The sequence below is a fragment of the Cnephaeus nilssonii genome (genome assembly GCF_951640355.1).
Source record: "Cnephaeus nilssonii genome assembly, chromosome: 14".
In the NCBI taxonomy this organism is placed as follows: Eukaryota; Metazoa; Chordata; class Mammalia; order Chiroptera; family Vespertilionidae; genus Cnephaeus; species Cnephaeus nilssonii.
Genome location: NC_137085.1, coordinates 59,747,439 through 59,769,020, shown reverse-complemented (window position 1 = coordinate 59,769,020; position 21,582 = coordinate 59,747,439). Strand labels below are relative to the sequence as shown.

General features: G+C 39.4%; 1 protein-coding gene across 4 annotated transcripts in view; it reads right to left on the bottom strand.

Moving 5' to 3' along the window:
* Positions 1-21,582, bottom strand: part of ADAMTSL1 (ADAMTS like 1) — an 879,784-nt gene that overhangs the window by 243,421 nt on the left and 614,781 nt on the right. For all 4 annotated transcript variants that reach the window (XM_079789992.1, XM_079789993.1, XM_079789994.1 and 1 more), the window contains 3 exons: positions 13,117-13,191; positions 9,639-9,796; positions 803-914 (listed from right to left, as the gene is read on the bottom strand). In XM_079789992.1, coding sequence (XP_079646118.1) covers positions 803-914; positions 9,639-9,796; positions 13,117-13,191 — 345 coding nt within the window. The remainder of the gene's footprint in view (positions 1-802; positions 915-9,638; positions 9,797-13,116; positions 13,192-21,582) is intronic.

The following is a 21,582-nucleotide window of genomic DNA, read 5'->3' as shown; positions in this document are numbered from 1 at the left end:
TGATCGGGGCCGATCAGGGCCATCTTGCCCAGTCCCGATCGGGGCCAATTGGGGCCAGTGGCCAGGGAGGGATCGCAGGAGGGACCATAGGAGGGCTCCAGGGCGTGTCCAGCCCCATCTCGCCCAGTCCCGATTGGCTGGACTCCAGCAGCAAGGTAACCTTCCAGTCGGAGCATCTGCCCCCTGGTGGTCAGTGCACGTCATAGTGACCGATTGGTCAACCGCTCAGTTGGACACTTAGTATATTAGGGTTTTATATATATAGATAAGGCAGTGACATTCCTTTTACTGCACAGATTATGGAGTAGAGCTGAAAAGTAACTGAGCCAAAGTCTACAGTACAGTGATTTCCCCCCCCCTCCCACCCTGCTAATAGACTACTACCTTTAATTAAATTAATCTCTGATTCTTTTTGGACACATCATGCTATCAAATAGGCCACACGAATACTCTTCACTGGATTCCTGAATAAATAAGTTCACTTCAACCAGAAGAATAGTTTTTCCTCAAATGAAAAGAATCCCCTCCAGACCACACTGATGCCAAGTTCTGACACTTCTTGCCCTGGCCTTCCATGGATTCAAGGAAAGGAGTGAAGACCGTTTCCTCTAATGGGACTCCATAGACAGAAACTAGAGCATCTGCCTTGTGGGAGGGCTTCAGGATTTGGCCCATTCAGAAGAAAGGATCTGACCCCACAGCACTACATTTCTTCTTTGTTGAAGTGATTCTACTCTTCCAATAGCCAAGTCTTCCCTCTTAGACACCAACAGATCCTAGGCTAAATGAACAACACTGTTACCTCCTCCACAGGTTGCTGAGCAAGGAAAGAAATCCGTCTCCCTCCATCGGTGCATGATGGGCTGGTAGAAGGTGAACTGGACTGTGCTGTTAGCAGGACCCGAGTTGTGGATCTGTAGGAGACAACAGCAAAGTAGAGGATCTAGTGTAACAGGCAGGTACTTCCTGGGTCCCTTGCCACTCTGAACAAGGAAGTGTGGGAGTACTGATGGCCTTAGGCTGTGTGAAGGGCTGTGCTGGGAGAGAAGTGGCAACAGCCATATCACCTGTCTTACCATTTAACCAGCGAATGCTTCTTGCATATACCCACTGTCACTATCATCACTTTTCCAGTGCTGTTGTAATTGCCGTAGGATCTTATCCAAAGCTACTTAGTCCCTCACCCTCTTTTATTTCCATCCTCTCTGGTATAATGGGTAAAATTATGTGGATTTTAAAATGTAAGATCACAAGAAGACAATTTGTTCTAAGAAAATTTTAAATGTCATTTGCTGCAAAAAAAGAAAGAAAGGTACTGTTTTTGGTTAAGAAAAATAAGAGTTAAAGTACTAAGTAGCTCTTCCCACTCAGAGACATACATGGAGTTTCCTGACAACTTGGTGATTTATATATTTTAATGTGCAAAGTTACCAATTGGAAGTTTGCTAAAATGCAAATTCCTGGGCTCAAGCCCAGAGACCCAGGCAATTCGAATGTAGCATAGTCCAAGAACCAAACTTTGAAAAACACCAACTTACAGAATTGAAAGCAAATACATCAAATAAAATATGTGCTTATGGAAATGACAACTCCTTTGTTTTTTTTTAAAGAGAGGATATGAGACAATAATTCTTTAATGGTTCTTAAAAGTACAAGGTTGAGAGAACATACTCACACTGAAAGAGAAGAAAAAGGTACCCAACAGGAATGATGCCTTGATTTGGTGAAGACAGAATGACATATGATACAACACTTAGAGGGCAAGGCTTGGACTGATTTTTATACTAAGGGAAGTTCTATGGACAACTGAGAGGACCACCTCTTACTCCAACTCCATTACAAGAATGAGAAGTGTCATCAGGTGAATCCTGTGGCCAAAGTCTTTGTCAATGTTTCTAAGGCTTACTGCCTTGTATCTCAGATATGTGGATAGATTCGGCCTTCAGATTTTTAAAAAAGAGAGCCTTATTCTTCTGCTACTGAATTTAACAACTGGATTAAACATCTAGGATAACAGGAACACTGAAGAAACAGGGAATAGGTCCTGACCCCCAGAAGGGTGTTTGGAGTTTTGATGAGAATATGGGAATATTCCTCAGAAAATCTGGAAGAGCTGGAAAGGAGAAAGAAGAAAGAGAGAAAAGCTATCATTTATCTCATGTCATGCTGGGATTCTGACCCATGGTGCATCCAGGTCTTTCCTGATTAGAATAAACAGTGATACAATTCCCTACTTTAAAGCAGAAACAGCTGAAGCAATACGATGTCTTTCAAAAATGGGGAGCATGGCCTACAGATGAATATTTTTCAGTCCAGTGTGTCAAATACAGGATATTTAATTGCTTGCTTAGGGATGTAGTATTAATCACATTCTTTGGAAAGTTTTTTTATTTTTTTAGCTCACAAAAGCCTATAGCTCTCTTGGGATGTATGGTTATCATGCTGGAAAGCTATTAGAAGAAGGCTCTGATTTGAACAAAAGCTCCATGAAAAATAAAAAGGCCAGAAAATCTGAGAGATGAATTGTTTTGCAGGGGCCCCTTTTGGGATGCTAGAGATTAATCTGAGTCCTGGGTAAGTGGGGGGTGAGGTGGGGAATCAAGATTAGCAGAATATAACATCAAAGTACTTGGACACTGATGTCCTGGTGTCAAGGCGATCTGGTGTCAAGCGAGAGGGTTACTAAACGCCATGTTGAAGGAAAAAAAAAAAGCAGCTTAGAAAGAATACTGTTCTTAATGAATTCAATGAAAGCACGATGTGTAATGACAACAAATGCTGAGACTGTGTGTCCACATTTGAGAAGAGATTGGTAACTGGATTGAACACCTAGGGTGCTGAGGATAACAGGAACAGGGAAGAAATAGGGAACAGTTTTCACCCCTAGATGGGTATTTTGTTTATTTACATTGATAACATTCCTGCTTCTCTCTTCTCTGTCATTGAGTAGCTACAATTCCCACAGCAATCAGCACTAAATACAGTCCTACCTTGCGCAGGATACATTTTATTTACATTAAATCTAATCTTAAAACTCCTCCTGCATTATCTTCCACATTAGCATTACAATGAGAGAAAGGAGGCCCAGAGAGGCTAAGTATCTTTGTCAAGGCTACACAGCTAGGAAAAAACAGAGCTGGGATTTGAATTCTGGTGTGCCTGGTTCTAAAGCTGCCATCCTTTTCATGGAATCAAGCAATCTTTGTTAGTGCTGTGAAGATATAGGTATTCATCTTTAGCTGTATTCTTGTACTTCTCTTCTCAGTATCTTCTTAATTTTTCATTTTAAAGCAGGAAAAAATGTTTAAAATAAAAAGAAGGGGCTAACCTGATGTCTAAGTTTGATGGCCTAATTGTTGCTTACAGAGATGAACCACTGTGTTCCTTTTTGGTTTTATTAATTCTGGGCTGCTGGGATCACTGTTATCATCTGCTCTGAAGCATCATAAATCCCAAATCCTTAAAACTCAGGTCCTAGTATGAACGCTTCAGTGTGACACATTAGAATTTTGTGGAAGCTAAATATATCTGGCATGTGTAATTTTGACCTCCTTAAGTTAATAAGCAAAAAGAATGTTCTGAACCATGCTTTTCTTCCTATAATTACTATGATTCGGTGTTTCTAATTCAATTTAATGACTTCTCACACTGAAAGTAAAGGAGACAAAACTGGACACTTGCCATAGCGACTGATTGCACTGTCATAATAGAGCTGCAGGGAAGTACAAATGGCATGTGGGTAGCAGTTGAGCTTTAAGTCCATGTAAAATCAAGAGAATTAGGAGAAATTTCAAATACATGAAAGACATCAGATACACAAAGGCTCTCCCAGATGAAGCACTGTGAAATGCCACACCTCTTGCTTCTCATTTGGGAAGAGGGTTAGTTGTGAGCCTTGGAATGTTCCTCAACTAGGTTCCTTTCTTTCTATGATGTTGTAGGAAAAATTCCCCTCCAGACAGGTGAGCAGGGGGGCTGGCATTCAGGAGTCCCCCCACCCACCTTGGCTGCAGCTGAATTGTTGCTCGGGCCTGAGGAGAGGAGGACAAAAGGGAGTTGTGGGCAGACCTGTTCCCATGAGCCTCTGAGCTGGAACCCACAATGGCATTCAACTTGGTCACACTGGTCTCAGGGCAGCCAGGAGTGTCATGACCAGGCTGTGCTTGAAAGTGGTAGAAACACATCAATATGCCAGCTCGGGAGGGAATAAAATGGAAAATAGGTAAATCTACCTTTTAAATGTTTCAGTCTATTATGTTCAATTTTGGACTGTTCTGGTGGTTAATGGTGATAGTGAATCCTCAAGGAACTGTAAAAATACTTTAAAATGCTTTTCTGGGCTTTCAAAATATGCAACAAGATCTTCCTTATATCACTAAAATGCGTATAAGCACTTGATATTGACGTAATTGTTATTTCATTGCCTTTCTCCTCCATATGCTATAAATGCCATGAAGGCAGGTGCATTTATCTTGCTCACCACTCTTTCTTCAGCATCATCTACAACGTTTGGCACATAGTAAGTAACCAATCAATTGCCGAATAAATGAATGCATGAATGAACAAACAAATGAATTATATAATGATCATGATTGTTTCAGATTCTATTTGTGGCAAATTCTTAGAATAATTATCATTATATGTGTATATCTACCAGTTTTCTTGAAGATGTTATTGATCATTTCTTGTTGACAAAATGTATGTTGATAAAATGTTGCTAAAGTTCATGAAAAGAAGCAGTACTGTTATAACACAACCCTTACCCAACAGTACTTCCCACTGTCCTTTGATAATACAGTAGTATGGCAGAGTGGAAAGAGCTTGCAAAAAGGCTAATTATTATTAGCATTTGGAGTGAAATATAAATTCAATCATTCCATTGTTTGAAATACTTGACAATTTCAACAACTGGAAATACTGACTAAGATTAGGGATTTTTCAGTAAAAATAATGATAAAAAATAGTTAGTATCCAACTTTACTTTTACACTTCTTATAAAGTTTTCTAGTCCTCCTAGATTTCCAGACCTCAATATTGGGAGATACAGCAGTTCAGCCATAGGTCCCTGGATCAAGGTTGCATGAGAGATGTCGGTTATGGATTTGCTGCCCACAGTCATTGAGTAGGGCAGCAGACCAGAGATGCCTCTCTGGGAATAATGGGTATAATGTTGGCTACAACGGCTTCCTGAATCACATTAGCCTGTAGCAAGTATCTACAGCTTTTACTGTGTCCATTTTATTTTAGTACTTCATTATATGCATCACTATTTCAACATTTCCTATCCAGTGTGTTATCTCTCAAATGACATTATAATCTAGGAAAGGGATGATACCACGTCTGGGTGTGGAATTATGTACAGGGTTATGCTCAAGGATGTCCAGAAAGAAATATAAAGGCATCATCTCTAATACTCCAAATGGAAACCATGGTAGTTCTAGTCCCTAGACTACTCAAACAAGTTTCTTGGGCTGCAATTAGAATGATGTCAATCTTCCTAACCCAAATTCTCCACCAATAAAAATGTAATGCATTTAGTAAATTATCCTCTGTAGGAAGTAACTGGTCTTTAGTTATCAGTGCATGAACTGTGAGTCAGTGTTCTCAGCTCTAAGTGCACTTATTGTTTACTATTCTGCTGTGTATTTCTGCCCTTTTGGTGGCTTGGGCACTCTCATCAGTCTCTTTTCTATCTATCTAATATGGATTTATTCTTAAATTTAAAAAATGAGCACACACTGACATGAATAAATATAACTAAGTTTCTTGTACAAGTAGAGCTAAGTTGGAAGTTCTAATCCTATATAATAAAAGGCTAATATGCAAATTGTCCCCTCCACCGGGAGTTTGACCAGTGGGCGGGCCAGCTGGCCAACCTCCCGTGTCCCCTCCCCCCACTGGCCGGCCTGATCAGGGCCAATCAGGATGGGCTGGCTGGACTCCCCCGCCCCCGTGCACAAATTCGTGCACCGGACCTCTAGTAAAGGATAAACCATAACTGAAAAAGACTATCTAGTATCTGGGAAAGTCATTATCTTCTATGGAGTCTGCAGCTTGAGAAAGGATGCAAATGGCATGGTAGGAGGAAGGGGATATTAAACCAGGCAGCCATCCAGCCAATAGTCAATTGTCCCTGACAATTACTGTCACAGCCAGTCTGCTTTCACATCCATGTTGTCTTAATAGCTACACCTGTCAAGTTGTTCCTGGGTATACCAGTTATTTGTAAATTGACCATCTTCAGAAAAGCAGCTTTCTGAGTATACAGTTGTACCGGAAGTTAAAGCATTTCAAAAAGATGGAAAGGCAGTAATTTGGATCTATCTGCTGTTATACACACTATCTGATTCAATTCCTCACAAAGACTATGGGGGAGTATTTTATTACCATTTTTCAAATGAGTAAATAGGCTCAAGAAGGTCAAATAACCCACTGAGGCTACATATCCAGTGAGCAGGAGACTATACAAACTCTAGAGAGCGTATCTTTTGTGCCACTCTACACTAGCATTGCCAAAATGTTGTACAGCCAATGCATAGGGTTTAAATTTTTGGAAGATATGCTTCCCTAGGAAGCAAGGTGATAATTCAGTCTGGTTTTAACCTTTAAAGGAGATTTCAAAACATAACTTTGGAACCAATGGCAATACATAATGATTCTCACTGTGAGAAAATTTTCCTTCCATGCAAAAAATGTTTTTTTCTTCTTTTAAATAAACAAAATTTGTGTTTTGGCAATAAGTTTCCATAAAGGTGTTGACAAATAACTATTTCCATTTTGATTCCTGTGTATCTCATTCAAAAAGGAAGTCATTGCTTAAATTAATATATAATGCGAAAGAGACTACACTTTGAATGATACTGAGGATGAATGACAAATTATGTGTATAATTTCTAAGCACCTAAATCATGAAAAATGATAAAAATCAAATGGCAACCTTTTATTTTCAGCTATTCCTGGAGGAAAATTAGGGAAGAAAAATTGCTTCATTATGAATCACTGGGAAAAAAGTAATTTTCTCCTTTTCTCTATATCTTCTTAAATTATATGACTCATTTTCAAGTTTGAATAAACTGATTTTAAAAATTACATAATCTATTTTAGAATAACTTGACATTTATTTGATCCTGATATTTTCTAATGAAACCTAAATTTCCTCTCCATTGCAACCTGAAGCTCAATTGCAAATAGGATATATAATGCAAAAATCACTGTAAAAATTAGTTTGTTACTCAATGAAAACATTTACAGATGGTAGGCATCTAGGAAAATATCAAAACTTCTTTAAAGTCCATTTTCCCTCTTAAATATGTGTATTTACATGTAGAAGAAAAAAATAGTCTTAGAAACAACAGAGAATACTGAAAAGAGTTCTGGGCCAGAAGAAAAGAGGTTATTTTTGATTGTGGTTTGTCATTGGGGTGAACTTGCTCCCATCACTCAACTTCCCTAAAGCTCAGTTTCCTTGTAGGTAACATGAAGATGTCAGCATCTGTCCCACTTCAGCAACTGCCATGTGGCTAAAGTCCTTTATTCATCTAACTCTTGGTAGGGTTTGTTGTGTTTTCTTATGGAGATATGAAGACATATAATTTATTCCCTGGCCCTCAAGGAATACAAAGTAGGAAGATGTAATGTAAACAGGAATGTTGGGTTGTATCACAGAATGCTTCTGGTTGGAGAAAATACTGAAGAACAGTTATAAGTTAGTGAAGTGAATGGAAAAAGAAAAGATAATAGCATTTAGACAGAGGGAACAGCATTATGCAAAGGTAATCAGTTATGGGATTGGAAGATTTGGGGACCTGTGAGCCTTTCAGTTGGTTGAAACAGAAGAGCAAAACTCAAAGGTGGAGTTGGAAGGGTAGATGAACCCAGATTATTGAGAGTTACACATGCTATGGGTCTGCATTTTAACCCCAAAGCAATGGGGATGGTGGTGAGCAGCAATGCAGCATTATGAAGAGAGGGGTTCTGGTTTTAGAAAACTCACTCTGAAGGCAACATGGGTAATGGATCAGAGGCTGGGAAACTAATTCAGCGTCAATGATATTAGTTCATGTGAGAAATTCAAAGGACTAAAGAAGGAGAAGAAAGAATAGTTTTAAAGGATGATATAGAGGTAGAGCTGACAAAGTGTAATGTCTAATGAGGGGTCTAGGAGATGGGGAAATTCATGTGAATCAAAGTTTTCTGAGTCGGCTGGCTAAACATTGTATTATTTCTTAAGATAAGAAATCGAGAAGATAGAGCAGGATTTGGGGATAGACGGGTCCAGTTTTGGACATGTTGAGCTCATTGTCTCTGTTGGACATCCAAGTGGTGATGTGCAGAAGGCAGCTGGACATATGAAATGCATTCAACAATGCCGTGAACTATTCAAATGTGAATATTACTTGAATCATATTCTATATTTTCAGTATGTGTATTAACTCTCCAATGCCTCCAGGGAAATCCGTATAAATGGTTTATTCAACAGTACTCTAAGAGCTTCAAAACATAAAGATATCTCTCCATTTTTTACTCTACAGGCATACCTCGTTCTATTGCGCTTCACTTTATTATGCTTCACAGGTGTTGCGTTTTTTATAAATGGAAGGCAAGACCCTCCACCAGTGAAAGGATTACGACTTTATTGTGATACTTATTTTATTGCAGTCGTCTGGATCCGAAACTGCAATATCTCTGAGGTATGCCTGTATTTGCTTGTTTAACTACTTACAGCATCATTTCTATTGTGAGCTATCTCTTATGGTTTATAGCTTCTTGCTCAAGTTCATGTGGCTGGCAGGTGGACTGGATTTAAGAAAGCTACCATGCAGATGGAGAGAGTACAGTACTCTGGAACCCTTCTTCCATCCAACCTCCCTGCCTATCACATTTTCCTATATGCATTCTTACTTTCAGCTGCCCTGGGGTCATGAAGCCTTAGCTTAAATCAAATGTCCTCTGGCTCCAGGTCCCATGATGAAAAATTTATGGAGTCCTGGACACATTACAAGTTTTACAGCTTTACAGCTGAAATCCTTCAGGTCCTTCTGACCTACTGAAGGAAAAAATATGTTTTATTTTATTGTGATTCCCAAATGTTCTTCTAGTGTGTACATTTTTCTTACAGAATGTGTATGTTGCTTCCAGCAATGTGTTTTATATTACCTGGAAGAGTAGGGAAGCTCTGATAGAAGGAAACAACTTAGTCTTCTTGCCAGTACAAGGGAAAACAGAACTTGCAATTGGAAGGAAGCATGACCAAGTCTATGGATCATTAGTTTGTCTCTCTCGTTGACTAAGGGCACCTTATATGAGTCAGTGACTATATTTTAACTTGTTTTAAAAACAGTTCATATCCCCCAACTAATGATGTGTTGGCTTTGAGAGTGGGGTCTTTTTATTAAATTAAACACACACACACACACACACACACACACACACACACACACACACACACACACACGATTTTCTTAAAAAAATCATATGTTCTTGTAAAGTCCAGGATGTAGCTCAACACCATTGAATTAAACATCTCTTGGATAATTGGCTTTCCAAATCTCTGTCAAAGTCTACAGTCTCTCTTCAGGAGATTGTAAATATCATCAGTTTGGAGGGGGCTTGAAAACAAGATACCTAAATGGGCTTACCTTGACAATGAAATCTGCGGTGAGCGGTCCAGCGATACTCAGGTTCTCTTTGCCTGGATATTTCTGGAATTCCACACTAGAATTGTCCACAAGAAAGGTGCCTGGAGAGCTGAGACTGTTTTCACCTTTAGCCCCTTGGAGGGTTTTGGTTTCCAGATCTACAGAATCAAATACACGAAGAGAAGAGAAAGATGTTCCCAGGGCTGCAGCAGACCACATGCAAGTACTTTCCGTGGAACAGAGCCTAGAGCTATATGAGGGGGAAGTATCATCCTTTATATGGCTGACACAATTACAATTATAACATAAACAAAATATATAGGCGCCTTGGATCACATAGGAGTTTATGCTGCAAATAAATTACTTTAAAACTCATTATCCAAACATCCAAGTCTCCCTCCAAAATAATCTTTGATTCCCTGGATGACCTCATTTGGGCACTCTACCTTATCACAATCCTATTCCTTTGACTAAACCATCTCCCATACATACTCATTGATTTCAGTATTCATGGCCCTCAGCCTAGAATACCCTACCACTTTCATTTTTACTCTGTGAGATCCAGGGTGCCTCACTGAATTCCTTCAGTACCTGTGTGACTTGATATTCACGAATTACCTTATATTTACTTATTCTTTCTGGTTATTTATTTTATGTGTGCTATCCTTAAAAATGAAGAAAGCCTAGTGACTTAAAGACAGGGAACTAACTGTCCTTTTTATTTCTCTTTCTTTTTAAAATCCTTCTTGGTACTTCATTTAGTATTGTGTACATATATGATATTTTGTAAGAGCTTAGGCCAGAAAGAAGAACTTCTTGATTCCTGGAACATTCCAAGCTGAATCTGGCCAATGACCAAGTCTGTGAATCATGTTTTGCTGTAGGAAATCAAAGCCTGCTGGGGAAGATGGTAATTATGACATGTATTTCAGAGCAGGGGAAGTTCTTACGGGATTGAGAGGGATTTGGAGTAACTGCCCGCTGCATAAGGGAACGTAGATAGGCTAAATCTAACAAGAACCCTTGGTTTGGGCAGGGGTTCTTTAGAAGAAAGATGGGGAGCCTGAGTGAAGCTCTAGGTCTTCTACCCTACATTCCATCAGACCAATTCCTCTCTTGAAAGTTTTACAGATTGGGGTTCTGTGGTTAAGAATAATTTGAAGCTGCCTGGATGTGCTAAAGTGCCTAAAGTATTTCTACTGAATTCTTCTAGATGTTGCTTAAGTCAAGTTCTGTACTACAAGGAATACCAATAGGGGGAAATGTTGGTGTCCAATTAAATGCCAATGACCCTCAGGTGAAGTCTGTGTAGCCCTTCTCTGGGAGTAGGTCAGATTGCCCTCCCCTATCCCAGCATGGAGAGGCCCTCACAGAAGAACATAAGGCACCCAACAAAATATGCGAGTGTAGGAACCACAGTTGTCATCAGAGGAGAGTAATAGCACTGCATCTCCTTCCTCTAGCCTTCATTCTCCCAGCTGCCTTACATGTGTTTACATGCGTTTATGGAGATAACTCCAGGATGTAAGTTCATTTAGTTTTGGAAGAATCTTGGGAGTTCTAAGCCTAATGTGAGCATCTGGTTCAATTTTATCACCAGGCCTCCTAGTAACCTTCTCAAGGTATTCTGATGAAAGATGAGCTGGGCTGGACCAGACTGCCTAGTCTTGTTCTAGTTTGTCCCTACATTTTTAAGGTTGATCTCATATTGGAGCAGCTGCTGGGAGTGAAGGGCAAAGGGTTATAAGAGAAATAGGGCATCATTTACTCACATATTCATTTTGAATTATATTCCAAATACAAAAGAAAGCAAAAACTTCATTAGTTATACATATGTTATCAATAGTATATCGACTGGAGGGTGGGGAGGGGATAATGAAGATTCCATTTTGCTTTTCATCATCCATAAATATCATTTGCAATTTTTATCCACTAAATCCTTGGGACAACTAAAGCAAAGGCCAATTCATCAGCTTCTTAGCGATCACATAATTAGGGAATTTGGGAGGCTAATCCATTTATAAAAATAAATTTTCCTCTTATATCTATATTCCTTTGGATTCTTTCTTCCACAGTGAGGAGTCAGTCCCCAGGTTGGTGATGGTCTTGGTCTGATGTTTAATTTTTGCCTATCCCTGCTCAGAAAAATACTGTTTTTGAGTGGGATTGTTTCACCAGCAGTTACCTCTGTCCAGCTCTTAAAGGGAAAAACAAATCATTTAAATGGTAATGTGAACACATATATATCATCCTTTGACATGTGAACACTATATTTTTGGGGGCTGTTCAGGGCTAGGAAAGAACTTGGACCCATATAAGGTGTCTTATCAGCATGTTTTGGCTTTGCCTGAACTGTACCTTTACTTCACATGACCCTTCAAATCCCGCCTCTCCCATAAAATGTACTTATTTTTATTTTTAGAAAGACTATAGTAGGCTATCTGAACTTTCACAGGCTCCAAATTGTCTTCATCTTGTTTGTCTTTCTGGAATGATTTCAGTCATAATCCAATTGCCAAAAGACAGTGCTTGCTACCTAAATTGGTTTCTTAGGCATGTGTGTGGGTGGGGAGAAAAAGCAGAAAATGATAGATGACTTTGTAGGAACCAAGGAACAATTGAAGTGGAGATCAGAAATGCCTAAGGGATCAACTGAAGTGAAATCTTCCAGGGGAATTGAATTTTACAGAAAACACTAGCATATCCTCTCCTTTCTGTCCCCTGATTCACAGCCCATAATTTTCTGTTTGTAACTTAGAGGTCTACGTCTAAACAGCACTAAATGATATTAAAAAAAAAAAAAAGACATGGCATGTCTAAAGGTCAGTTCTTGCACAAACTCTGGTGGGGCTATGCTACTATTTGATTTTTGGTCCCACCAGAAGTTTGTACATGATCATCCCATTAGTAATCCTGAATCCACTAGGTAGCTTCAAGATATTAGGACTTTATATTGTCTTTAATACATGGGATGCTTAATTTACCAAAATGGTTTTCTTTAAATGCCACAGAGTTAAGATTGTTTGGGGTTTCTATGTTCCTCTGAATTGATACAGTAATAAAATACGAGAAAAGGAAGAATAAAAAAGAGAAAGAAGGAGAAGGAAGGAAGTTTGGAATGAAGAAGAAAAAACACCAAGAGGCATGGTAAGAAAAAGATCGAGATTGATTGGAAATAAAGAAGGCAGAAAATGAGAAATAATATTCACGAAAGCATAAACATGTGCTTACCTCAAGAACAAACTATGGGAGCATCTATTTTGTATTTTTCAGGATGACTGTGGTTAGAGATGATTACCAGAGAGTTTTTTTGCTATCTAATTAGGCAACCAAAAGATAAACAGAAGCATTCAAAATATCATATTATGATAAAGTGGAAAGATTTGTACTTCTGTATTTTAATCTATTCTGGGAACAAAAAATAAATAATAATGCCTAAAATCCCAATCCCCAAAGGAAAACAACGAAGTTTACTTACACAAGTGATCGGGTCCTTTTAAGGTAAGGTGAATATGTCTGCTTCCATAGGGAATGGCAACCACAGTGTCATCCACTAGAGAGAAACAAAGCAACGTCTTAAAAGCACATAATTTGATACATAATTACTGATTGTCTCCTATTAAGGCACAAACTTACATACCCCTACTGCCCAACCTCTGCAAAATGACACTTTTTTTTTTTTAATCTTTGAAATGTGAACACCAATATTTGGGAATCAAGGTTTTTACTTTCCTCAAAATAAAATATGACAAAAAAGCTACTCACTTGTTAACTCATGGGGATATGACCTTTAAAAAATATGTGAGTTTTGATATATGAAAAAATGAATTTGCAAGTTTTCATTTCTAATGTTAAATCCTGGTCTTATATTGCCATTTTTTTCTCTAGAGTAGAGCAATTGTGTTCAATTACAAAAGGAAAATAAAATGTTTCCAGGGTGACTTTATTATATCAAAATCTGGATTTCTCTCCAGCAAAGTAACTGTCTTGGATAAGCAAAACAGATTGAAGAATAGGGGAAATAAATGTTTGTTTACGTTCTTTCAGCCCCTCTAGGGCAGAAACCAGGCCTTCCAGGTCTTTAATATCCTTTACTCTATATGCATGCAATACTGAGTGTCCCATCAATGGCCATTCATATTTCCCCCACACCCTCTCTGTAAGGCTTAATTACAGATCATTTAAAAAAGGATTACTTTTTACAATGCTTGAAATTGGGCCTAAACTCATTGGAAGCAGTGCCAAAATCTATATTTTAAAAAGTTGAAAGTATAGTACATGCGCTCCAAACACTTCACTGGCCTTCTTATTTAGAACTTCACTTGTGACAACAATACCTTATATTTACACAGCACTGAGGAGTTCCACTTGCACCTGGATTATACTACCTAGTCTTTCACCCAAAACTTGTTAACATAGGCCAGGAAGATGCCACCATCCCTGCTTTATAATGAAGAAACGAGGCCTCTGAGAAATATAATGAGTAGCTCAAGGTCAAAGAACAGGAGACAAGGACAGCAGGTACTTTAAACTCACCAGCATAGTCAGAAGCTCTGTGGGATTCTCTGTTTCAATATTATACATTATCATTCTATCACTGGAAGAAGTTAGTTTCAATAAAAGAAGCTCAAAAGGTAGCCAATCTCTCTGAACTTCAACATGTCATCTTGTCTTTGGGTTAATTTAATTTCAATAAATGAATCTCAGAAGTTCCCTAACTTCTCTGATCCTTAGTTATTCTGTTTGTAAAACAGGGAAAACAACACTTACCTATAATATTGTTGTGAATAGATAGATAGATAGATAGATAGATAGATAGATAGATATCGATATATAGATGTACTAGAAGCCTGGTGCACGAAATTCGTGCACGGCAGGGGGTTGTCCCTCAACCCAGCCTGTACCCTCTCCAATCTGGGACTCCTGGAGGGATGTCCGACTGCCCGTTTAGGCCCGATCCCACCAGGATCGGGCCTAAACGGGCAGTCGGACATCCCTCTCACAATCCAGGACTGCTGGCTCCCAACTGCTTGCCTGCCTGCCTTCCTGATTGCCCCTAACCGCTTCTGCCTGCCAGCCTGATCACCCCCTAACCACTCCGCTGCCAGCCTGGTTGATGCTTAACTGCTCCCCTGCCAGCCTGTTTGCCCCCAACTTCCCTCCTCTGCCAGCCTGGTCACCCCTAACTGCCCTCTCCTGCAGGGTTGATCACCTCCAATTGCCCTCCCTTGCAAGCCTGGTCCCTCTCAACTGCCCTCCCTTGCAGGCCGGGTGCCTCCCAACTTCCCTCCCCTGCTGGCCATCTTGTAGTGGCCATCTTGTGTCCACATGGGGGCAGGATCTTTGACCACATGGGGGCAGCTATATTGTGTGTTGCAGTGATGATCAATCTGTATATTACTCTTTTATTAGATAAGATAGAGGCCTGGTGCACGGGTGGGGGCCAGCTGGTTTGCCCTGAAGGGTGTCCCAGATCAGGGTGGGGTTCCCTTGGGGTGTGGGGTGGCCTGAGTGAGGGGCCTGTGGTGGTTTGCAGGCGGGCCACGCCCCCTGGCAACCTAAGCGGAGGCCCTGGTATCTGGGATTTATTTTCCTTCTACAATTGAAACTTTGTAGCCTGGAGCAGAGCCAAGCCTGCTGTTCCCTCCGGGGTGGCAGCCATTTCTGTGGCAGTTAATTCACCTTCTACAGTTGAAACTTTGTTGCCTTAAGCGGGTGGGCCCGGCCAGGGTGTGCTTTAAAGCTTTGCTTCCCCTGTTGCCGCCGGCAACCCTGGCCTGCTCTCTCAAGCTCCATTCTGCCGCCATTTGTTTGAATTTGTTTACCTTCTATAATTGAAACTTTGTAGCTTGAGTGGAGGCTTAGGCCTGCAACGGCTATGGAAAGCTTGGCTTGCTCTGTTACCTGGGAAACCTTGCTCTCTGTGGCTGTAGCCATCTTGGTTTGGGTTAATTTGCATACTCGCCCTGATTGGCTGGTGGGCGTGGCTTGGCTGGTGGGCGTGGCTTATGTAGCGGAGTGATGGTTAATTTGCATATTACCATTTTATTAGAGAAGATAGGCTAGAACACAGTATTTTGTGAATATAATTCCTTCCCCTCTATTACAAATCTCCTAAAACATGAACCGAAAGACTGTTTATTTTTATGTTTTTTAAATGCCCCAAAGCCCCTACCACATAGCTGAATGAGAAAGAATTACACACCTTCAATCTCTTCCCCAAAGAGGTTACATTTATCAAGTTCTCTGCAATACTGAATATTCTACTCACACTACAACTTTCTAGTTGTTTTTAATGTCATATGTTGTTAAAGAAAAGACTGAATTTTAGATAGCTTCGAGTTTGTGGCTTATAAGAACAAAACACATAAGGGGAATATAGAAAAGGAATAAAGAACGTTCAGACTGGGCCCCAGAGCTCTACACGCCTTGCATAAAGACATGGATGTTTAAGTTTACAAAAGAAACTCAAAGCAGTTCAAACAATGGGATTTCTAGAAATAGAAAGTCTTTGTTTATCCACAGGTCAAGTAAAGTGCAAGCAAAAGAGAAGCTTTCTGTTGGCGGCAGTCTTCTGACCCACACACTGCTCAGGCGGCCTCCCTCTTGTTCTGCTGAGAAGTGACTCACATTCCACGCGCCGGGGCACTGGCCCAGCTTTAGGCTGATGTAGTAACCTTTGTGTGCTCCCCGAGGAAGATGCAGAGGAACCTCCTAGGTTGTTGGGGGAAGAAGGTAAGGTGGAGAGTATAGACTAGACAAGAATGGACTATCTGATGCCCCTCTACTCTTTCCTGGTCAAAGAGAAATGTGGAGCAACTCAGGCTGGTGCAAACTTGAACTGTCAGCAGCACACAGCCCCAGAGATAGGAGAGTCACGGCCTAGTCTATGGTTCTGTAAAGGGATAACAGACAACTGGCAGGTTATCAGGCATCCAGCAAATTCATTACTGTATTGCACAAATGTTTTTGACTGTGTCCTAGTGCCAGGTTCCATGCTAGGTGCCAGAGACTCAGTGACGAACAAGACGGTCAATGAAAAAGGGACCTAAAATTAAAACATGTGTGGAAAATACCCACATTGGTTAGTTTCTTAGGAGCCCTGGACTAAAGAAACCCATTTCACTCTGTGTGTAACCCAGTGTGTCCCCAATGTGTTCATGCAAGGAAGCTTTTGCTTACGTCTTATCTGTTAACACCAGCTGATACATCTCAGAATACACTTTAATATATGATGTTCTTAATTTGATAAAAAGCAAGATGGAAAAAAATTAATTTCATTTTCTGCATGTTGATAAAAAGCCAGTCTTTGAGTTGTGTATGTATTAATAATTGTCTCATTTGACAATACATTCTCAATGATCAGGGATGGGTTGTGGGATTCTACTGTTTGGTATCTATGATAGTACTGTGCACAGAGAGGCGTGACTTCTGAGAATGTGTGAGCAGTCGGTTTCATCACCGGCCCCTCAGAGATAAATTCAATGGGTTTGGCTGGTGAGCCGGTGGCTATATGCTCTCCTTGCACAACGCTGGGGATGACCTCTCCTCCAAAGGCACACTGCTGTATCATTAAGGGCATCCGCCCTAACCCAGTCTGTCCCAACCACGATGCTGGTCTTCAGGACATTTTTCCAGGTTATTAATCAACAACTCTAAAAGACCTGCTTCAGAGATCAGGCAACCTCTTTCTCCATTGAATCGACAAGGTTTCCATGGGAATCACAAATGTTGTTATTTCACATACATGGGTTATAAATACCCCTTTCCAAGAAAATTGTTCTCAAGGATTATACCTAAAAGATTTTGTAAAAAAAAAAATAAAAATCTACAGTTATTGCCCTGGCCAGGTGGCTCAATTGGTTGGAGCATCAGCCTTTACTCCTAAAGGCTGCGTCAGGGCACATACCTAGGTTGTGGGTTTGATCCCTGATTGGGGAGCATACAGGAGGCAACCAATCAATGTTTTTCTTTCTCTCTCTTAAAAAAAAAAAAAAGCACACACACATATCCTTGGGATAGGTTAAAAAAATTACAGCTAGCCCTGGCTCTTTTGGCTTAGTGGTTAGAGTGTCAGCCCATGGACTGAAGAGTCTCGGGTTTAATAAGTCAAGGGCAACTAATCAATGTGTCCCTTTCTTATCCATGTTTCTCTCCCTCTCTCTCCCCCTCCTCCCGCTTTTCCACTCTCTCTAGCAATCAATGGAAAAAATATCCTCCAGTTAGGATTAAAAACAAATAAATACACAGCTATATACATGTATATTCTACACCTTTCTAGCATTTTAGATTGATTTTTAATCTTTTCATATGTGGATTTTTCTGCATAACTCATTGCTATATCAGAGAAAGGTGATAATAAAAATGATAAGTTTTAAAAAGACAGGATTTCCTATTCTGATATCTGAGTTTATATTATTTTCAGACCTGTTGATAAGTGCATGTTTTTAAAAGCTCTTTGCTCTAAGCCTTTGGGGCTGACACTCAATCTTATCATTATTATTTTTTGTTGAAAGAGCCATTGTTAATGCAGCTGGCTACATATAGTCTGCCAGTCGTGAGGAGGCTTTAATGGTGTATTTTTCATCTTCATGCCAACTTTATTACTCATAACATATACCCAATAAAATAAGATGAGCCCTTCATATCCCTCCTCCCCCTAGTTTATCAGTGATTGCACAATGGGGGGTGTATACTGGACAGGCCAAACAAGATGTTTCCTTCCCCTGCCCTTGTTTTGTCTAGGTCAAAAACTTTGGAGCCATCCTTGATTTTATGCTTTCATCCAATCAGTTAGAAAGTCCTATTGTCAAAAAGCTGTATTTCACGGATTCTACAATATTTCATATTTTAACCTACGTGAAATCAGAATGTATTTCACAATCACTGGTGCCTTATATTCATTCTCCCCGAGGGAGGCAGTAATCTGCCATACTTTGTCCGCCCAGACACTAATATCAAAACAGCCAGTATCAAACTTGCAAAATGGGCGTCAGCTGCTTGGAAGAAAATTCCAAAGTCAAACACATTCATTTAACCTCTGGGAATCAAATGGTTAGGAAGGTAGTAGGGAGATGAGGAATCAGAAGTGCTAAAGAACATCCTCAATGTGGGAGTCAAAATCTGGCTAGTTCTACATACATAATTGGAACCTGAATTAAGATCCCAGCACCAAGACTTCTGCTTTCTGCCAAATGGAGTGGTAGGGCTCAGGCTCAATCTCTTGTCTGAAACAGCCAAAAGGTCAGAAAAAAAATGAAACCATGGCTTTCAAGATACAGGATATCAAACAAGAAGGTTAGCAATCCTTGAGAGTCAAGAAACAAAGTAGGTAAGTGCTAACATTGCTTCACCTTACTGCCATGAGAGATTTTCTAGGCGGTAGCTAAGGAAGTGGGGACTCAGAGCCCACTGGATTCCCTGAGTTGAGGAGACAAAGCTGAGAGTTCAAAATCAAGGTGGCGAGAGTCTGAAGGACAGATTACCAGAGAGAGAAAACTACACAGAGAGAGAGATGACTCAAGAGATTTAAGGGTGCTCCCTATAGCTATCCAGCAGCACACTCATACCAATCAATCAGACGTGCATGTGGTGAAACTTCCTGAGGCCAAGAAAAGAACCAGGCCGGTAAAAGAATTATAGGGATGAGTATCTGCCACACGTCTAGGGCCTGAATAGGGTCTTATCCCGCCAGTTGGGCTGTCATTGGACAGTGAGCACTGAGAAGGGTCTTGCCTCAATGCCAGGGCACAATTGGCACTAGCCCAAACATGGATTTGGTCCTAGCTACGGAATTTTAAGATCCAAAAGGATCAAACTGATTTTAAGTAACTTAACTGCTTCCAGAACAAAATTTAGAATATCTCTAGGGATACAAAAATACCTAGTATCTGGCAAGATAAAATTTGCAATGTCTGGAGTCTGGTAAAAAATTACCAGGCATGAAAATTAAACAACAACATCAACAACAAAATGCAACCCATATAGAAGAGAAAAATCAAATCAAAACACAGAAAAGGCATTAAAATAGTTACTATAACTGTATTCCATATGTTAAAAAATTAAGTGTAAGAACAAAACAGAGCAAAACAAAAAACTCCAGGCCCAGGGAATTTCACTGGTGAATGCTACCTAGAATTTAAAGAAGCAATAACATCAACTCCATACAATCTCTTCCATAAACAGAAAAGAAAAAATCACTTCCCAACACATTGTTTGAGGCCAATATTACACTTGTATCAAAACCAAAGACAGCATAAGCAAAGGACACTACAGACAATTATCTCTCATAAACATAGATGCAAAAAAAATCCTCAAACAAAATGCTAGCAAATGAAGCTTGGTGATCTATAGAAAGAATAATACACTATGAACAAGTAGAATTTACTCCAGGAATGCAAGACTTTTTGAAATCAATTACTATTATCCATCACAAAAGTCTTAGAAAAACCACTGATGGTATCAATTGAGGCAGAAAAAAGCATTTGACAAAATTCAACATCTATTTATGATAATAACTCTCAGCAAATTAGGAATGGATAAGAACTTCCTCAAAGTGATAAAGAGCATCTATGAAAAAAACACACAACCCTACAGCTAACATCATGCTCTGTAGTGAGATTGAATGTTTTCCCCTTAATAAGAATGGACATAAGGTAAGGTTATTCACTCTCACCACTTCTGTTCAACATTGAATTTGACATCCTTGCCAGTGCAGTAAGGCCATAAAAATAACTAGTGGTTTATAAATTGAAAAGGGAAGAAGTAAAAACATCCTGATCTGTAAATAACATGATTGTTTATGTAGAAAATCCCAAAACTCATAGAACTAATAAGTGAGTTTGGCAAGTTCACAAAATACGTGGCCAAGAATAAACTAGCAACACTACAAAAACTGAAATAAAAAATACAATGTCATTTATGAGGTATAAATCCAACTCAAGCATAAAGAGTATGTATGCTTAAAACTAAAAAAGACTGATGAAAGAAATTAAAGAAGACTTAAATGAATGGAGAGACATGAAGTGTTCATTGGTTGAACAACTGAACATAGTAAAGATGTCAGTTCTCTCTAAATCAATCTGTAGAATTAAAATAATTTCAGTCAAAATCCCAGCAAGATTTTTGGTACATATGAGAAAAATAGGTTGTAAAATTTATGGGGAAAGGCAAAGGAATTAGAATAGAATAGCCAAAATAAGTTTGAAAAGAAGGGTAAAGTTGGAGAAATCAAACTACCTGATTTTAAGATTTGCTTTAAAGCTCTAGTAACCAAGATAATGTGATACAGTGAAGAGATCAGAATAGACTCCAGAAACAGACACACACACACAGAAACAGCCAATGGATTTCTGACATCTTAAAAAGCAATTCAAGGAGAAAAGGTTATCTTTTCAACAAATGGAGCTGAAAAAAATTGGACATCCTAATTAAAAAAAAAATCAACCTAGATACAAACCTTACACCTTATACAAAAATTAACTGGAACTCGGTCGTAGATCTAAAGATGAAATGTAGAATTCTAACACTTTTAGAAAAAAACATAGGAGAAAACTTTGTGACCTGGGGTTAGGCAAGAAATTCTTGGACATGATGTTAAATGTAGATACAATCCATGAATAATAAAAAAGATAAACTGTTCTTCATAAAAAGTAAGAGCTTTTGCTCTGGGAAAGATAACATTAAGCAATTTTGGGGAAAAAATAAAAAGCTACCGACTGAGAAAAGATATTTTCAAATCACATATTTGACAAAGGACTTATATTCAGAATATATAAAGAACTCTCAAACTCAACAGTAGGAAAGCAAACCACCATTTTTAAAAATTGGCAAAAGACTTGAACGCCACACCAAAGAGGAAATACGCACATTTGGAATGGGCAGAATAATTGCCACCCTCCCTCCTCCTCCTGCCGAAGATGTACCCCAAACCTGTGAATATATT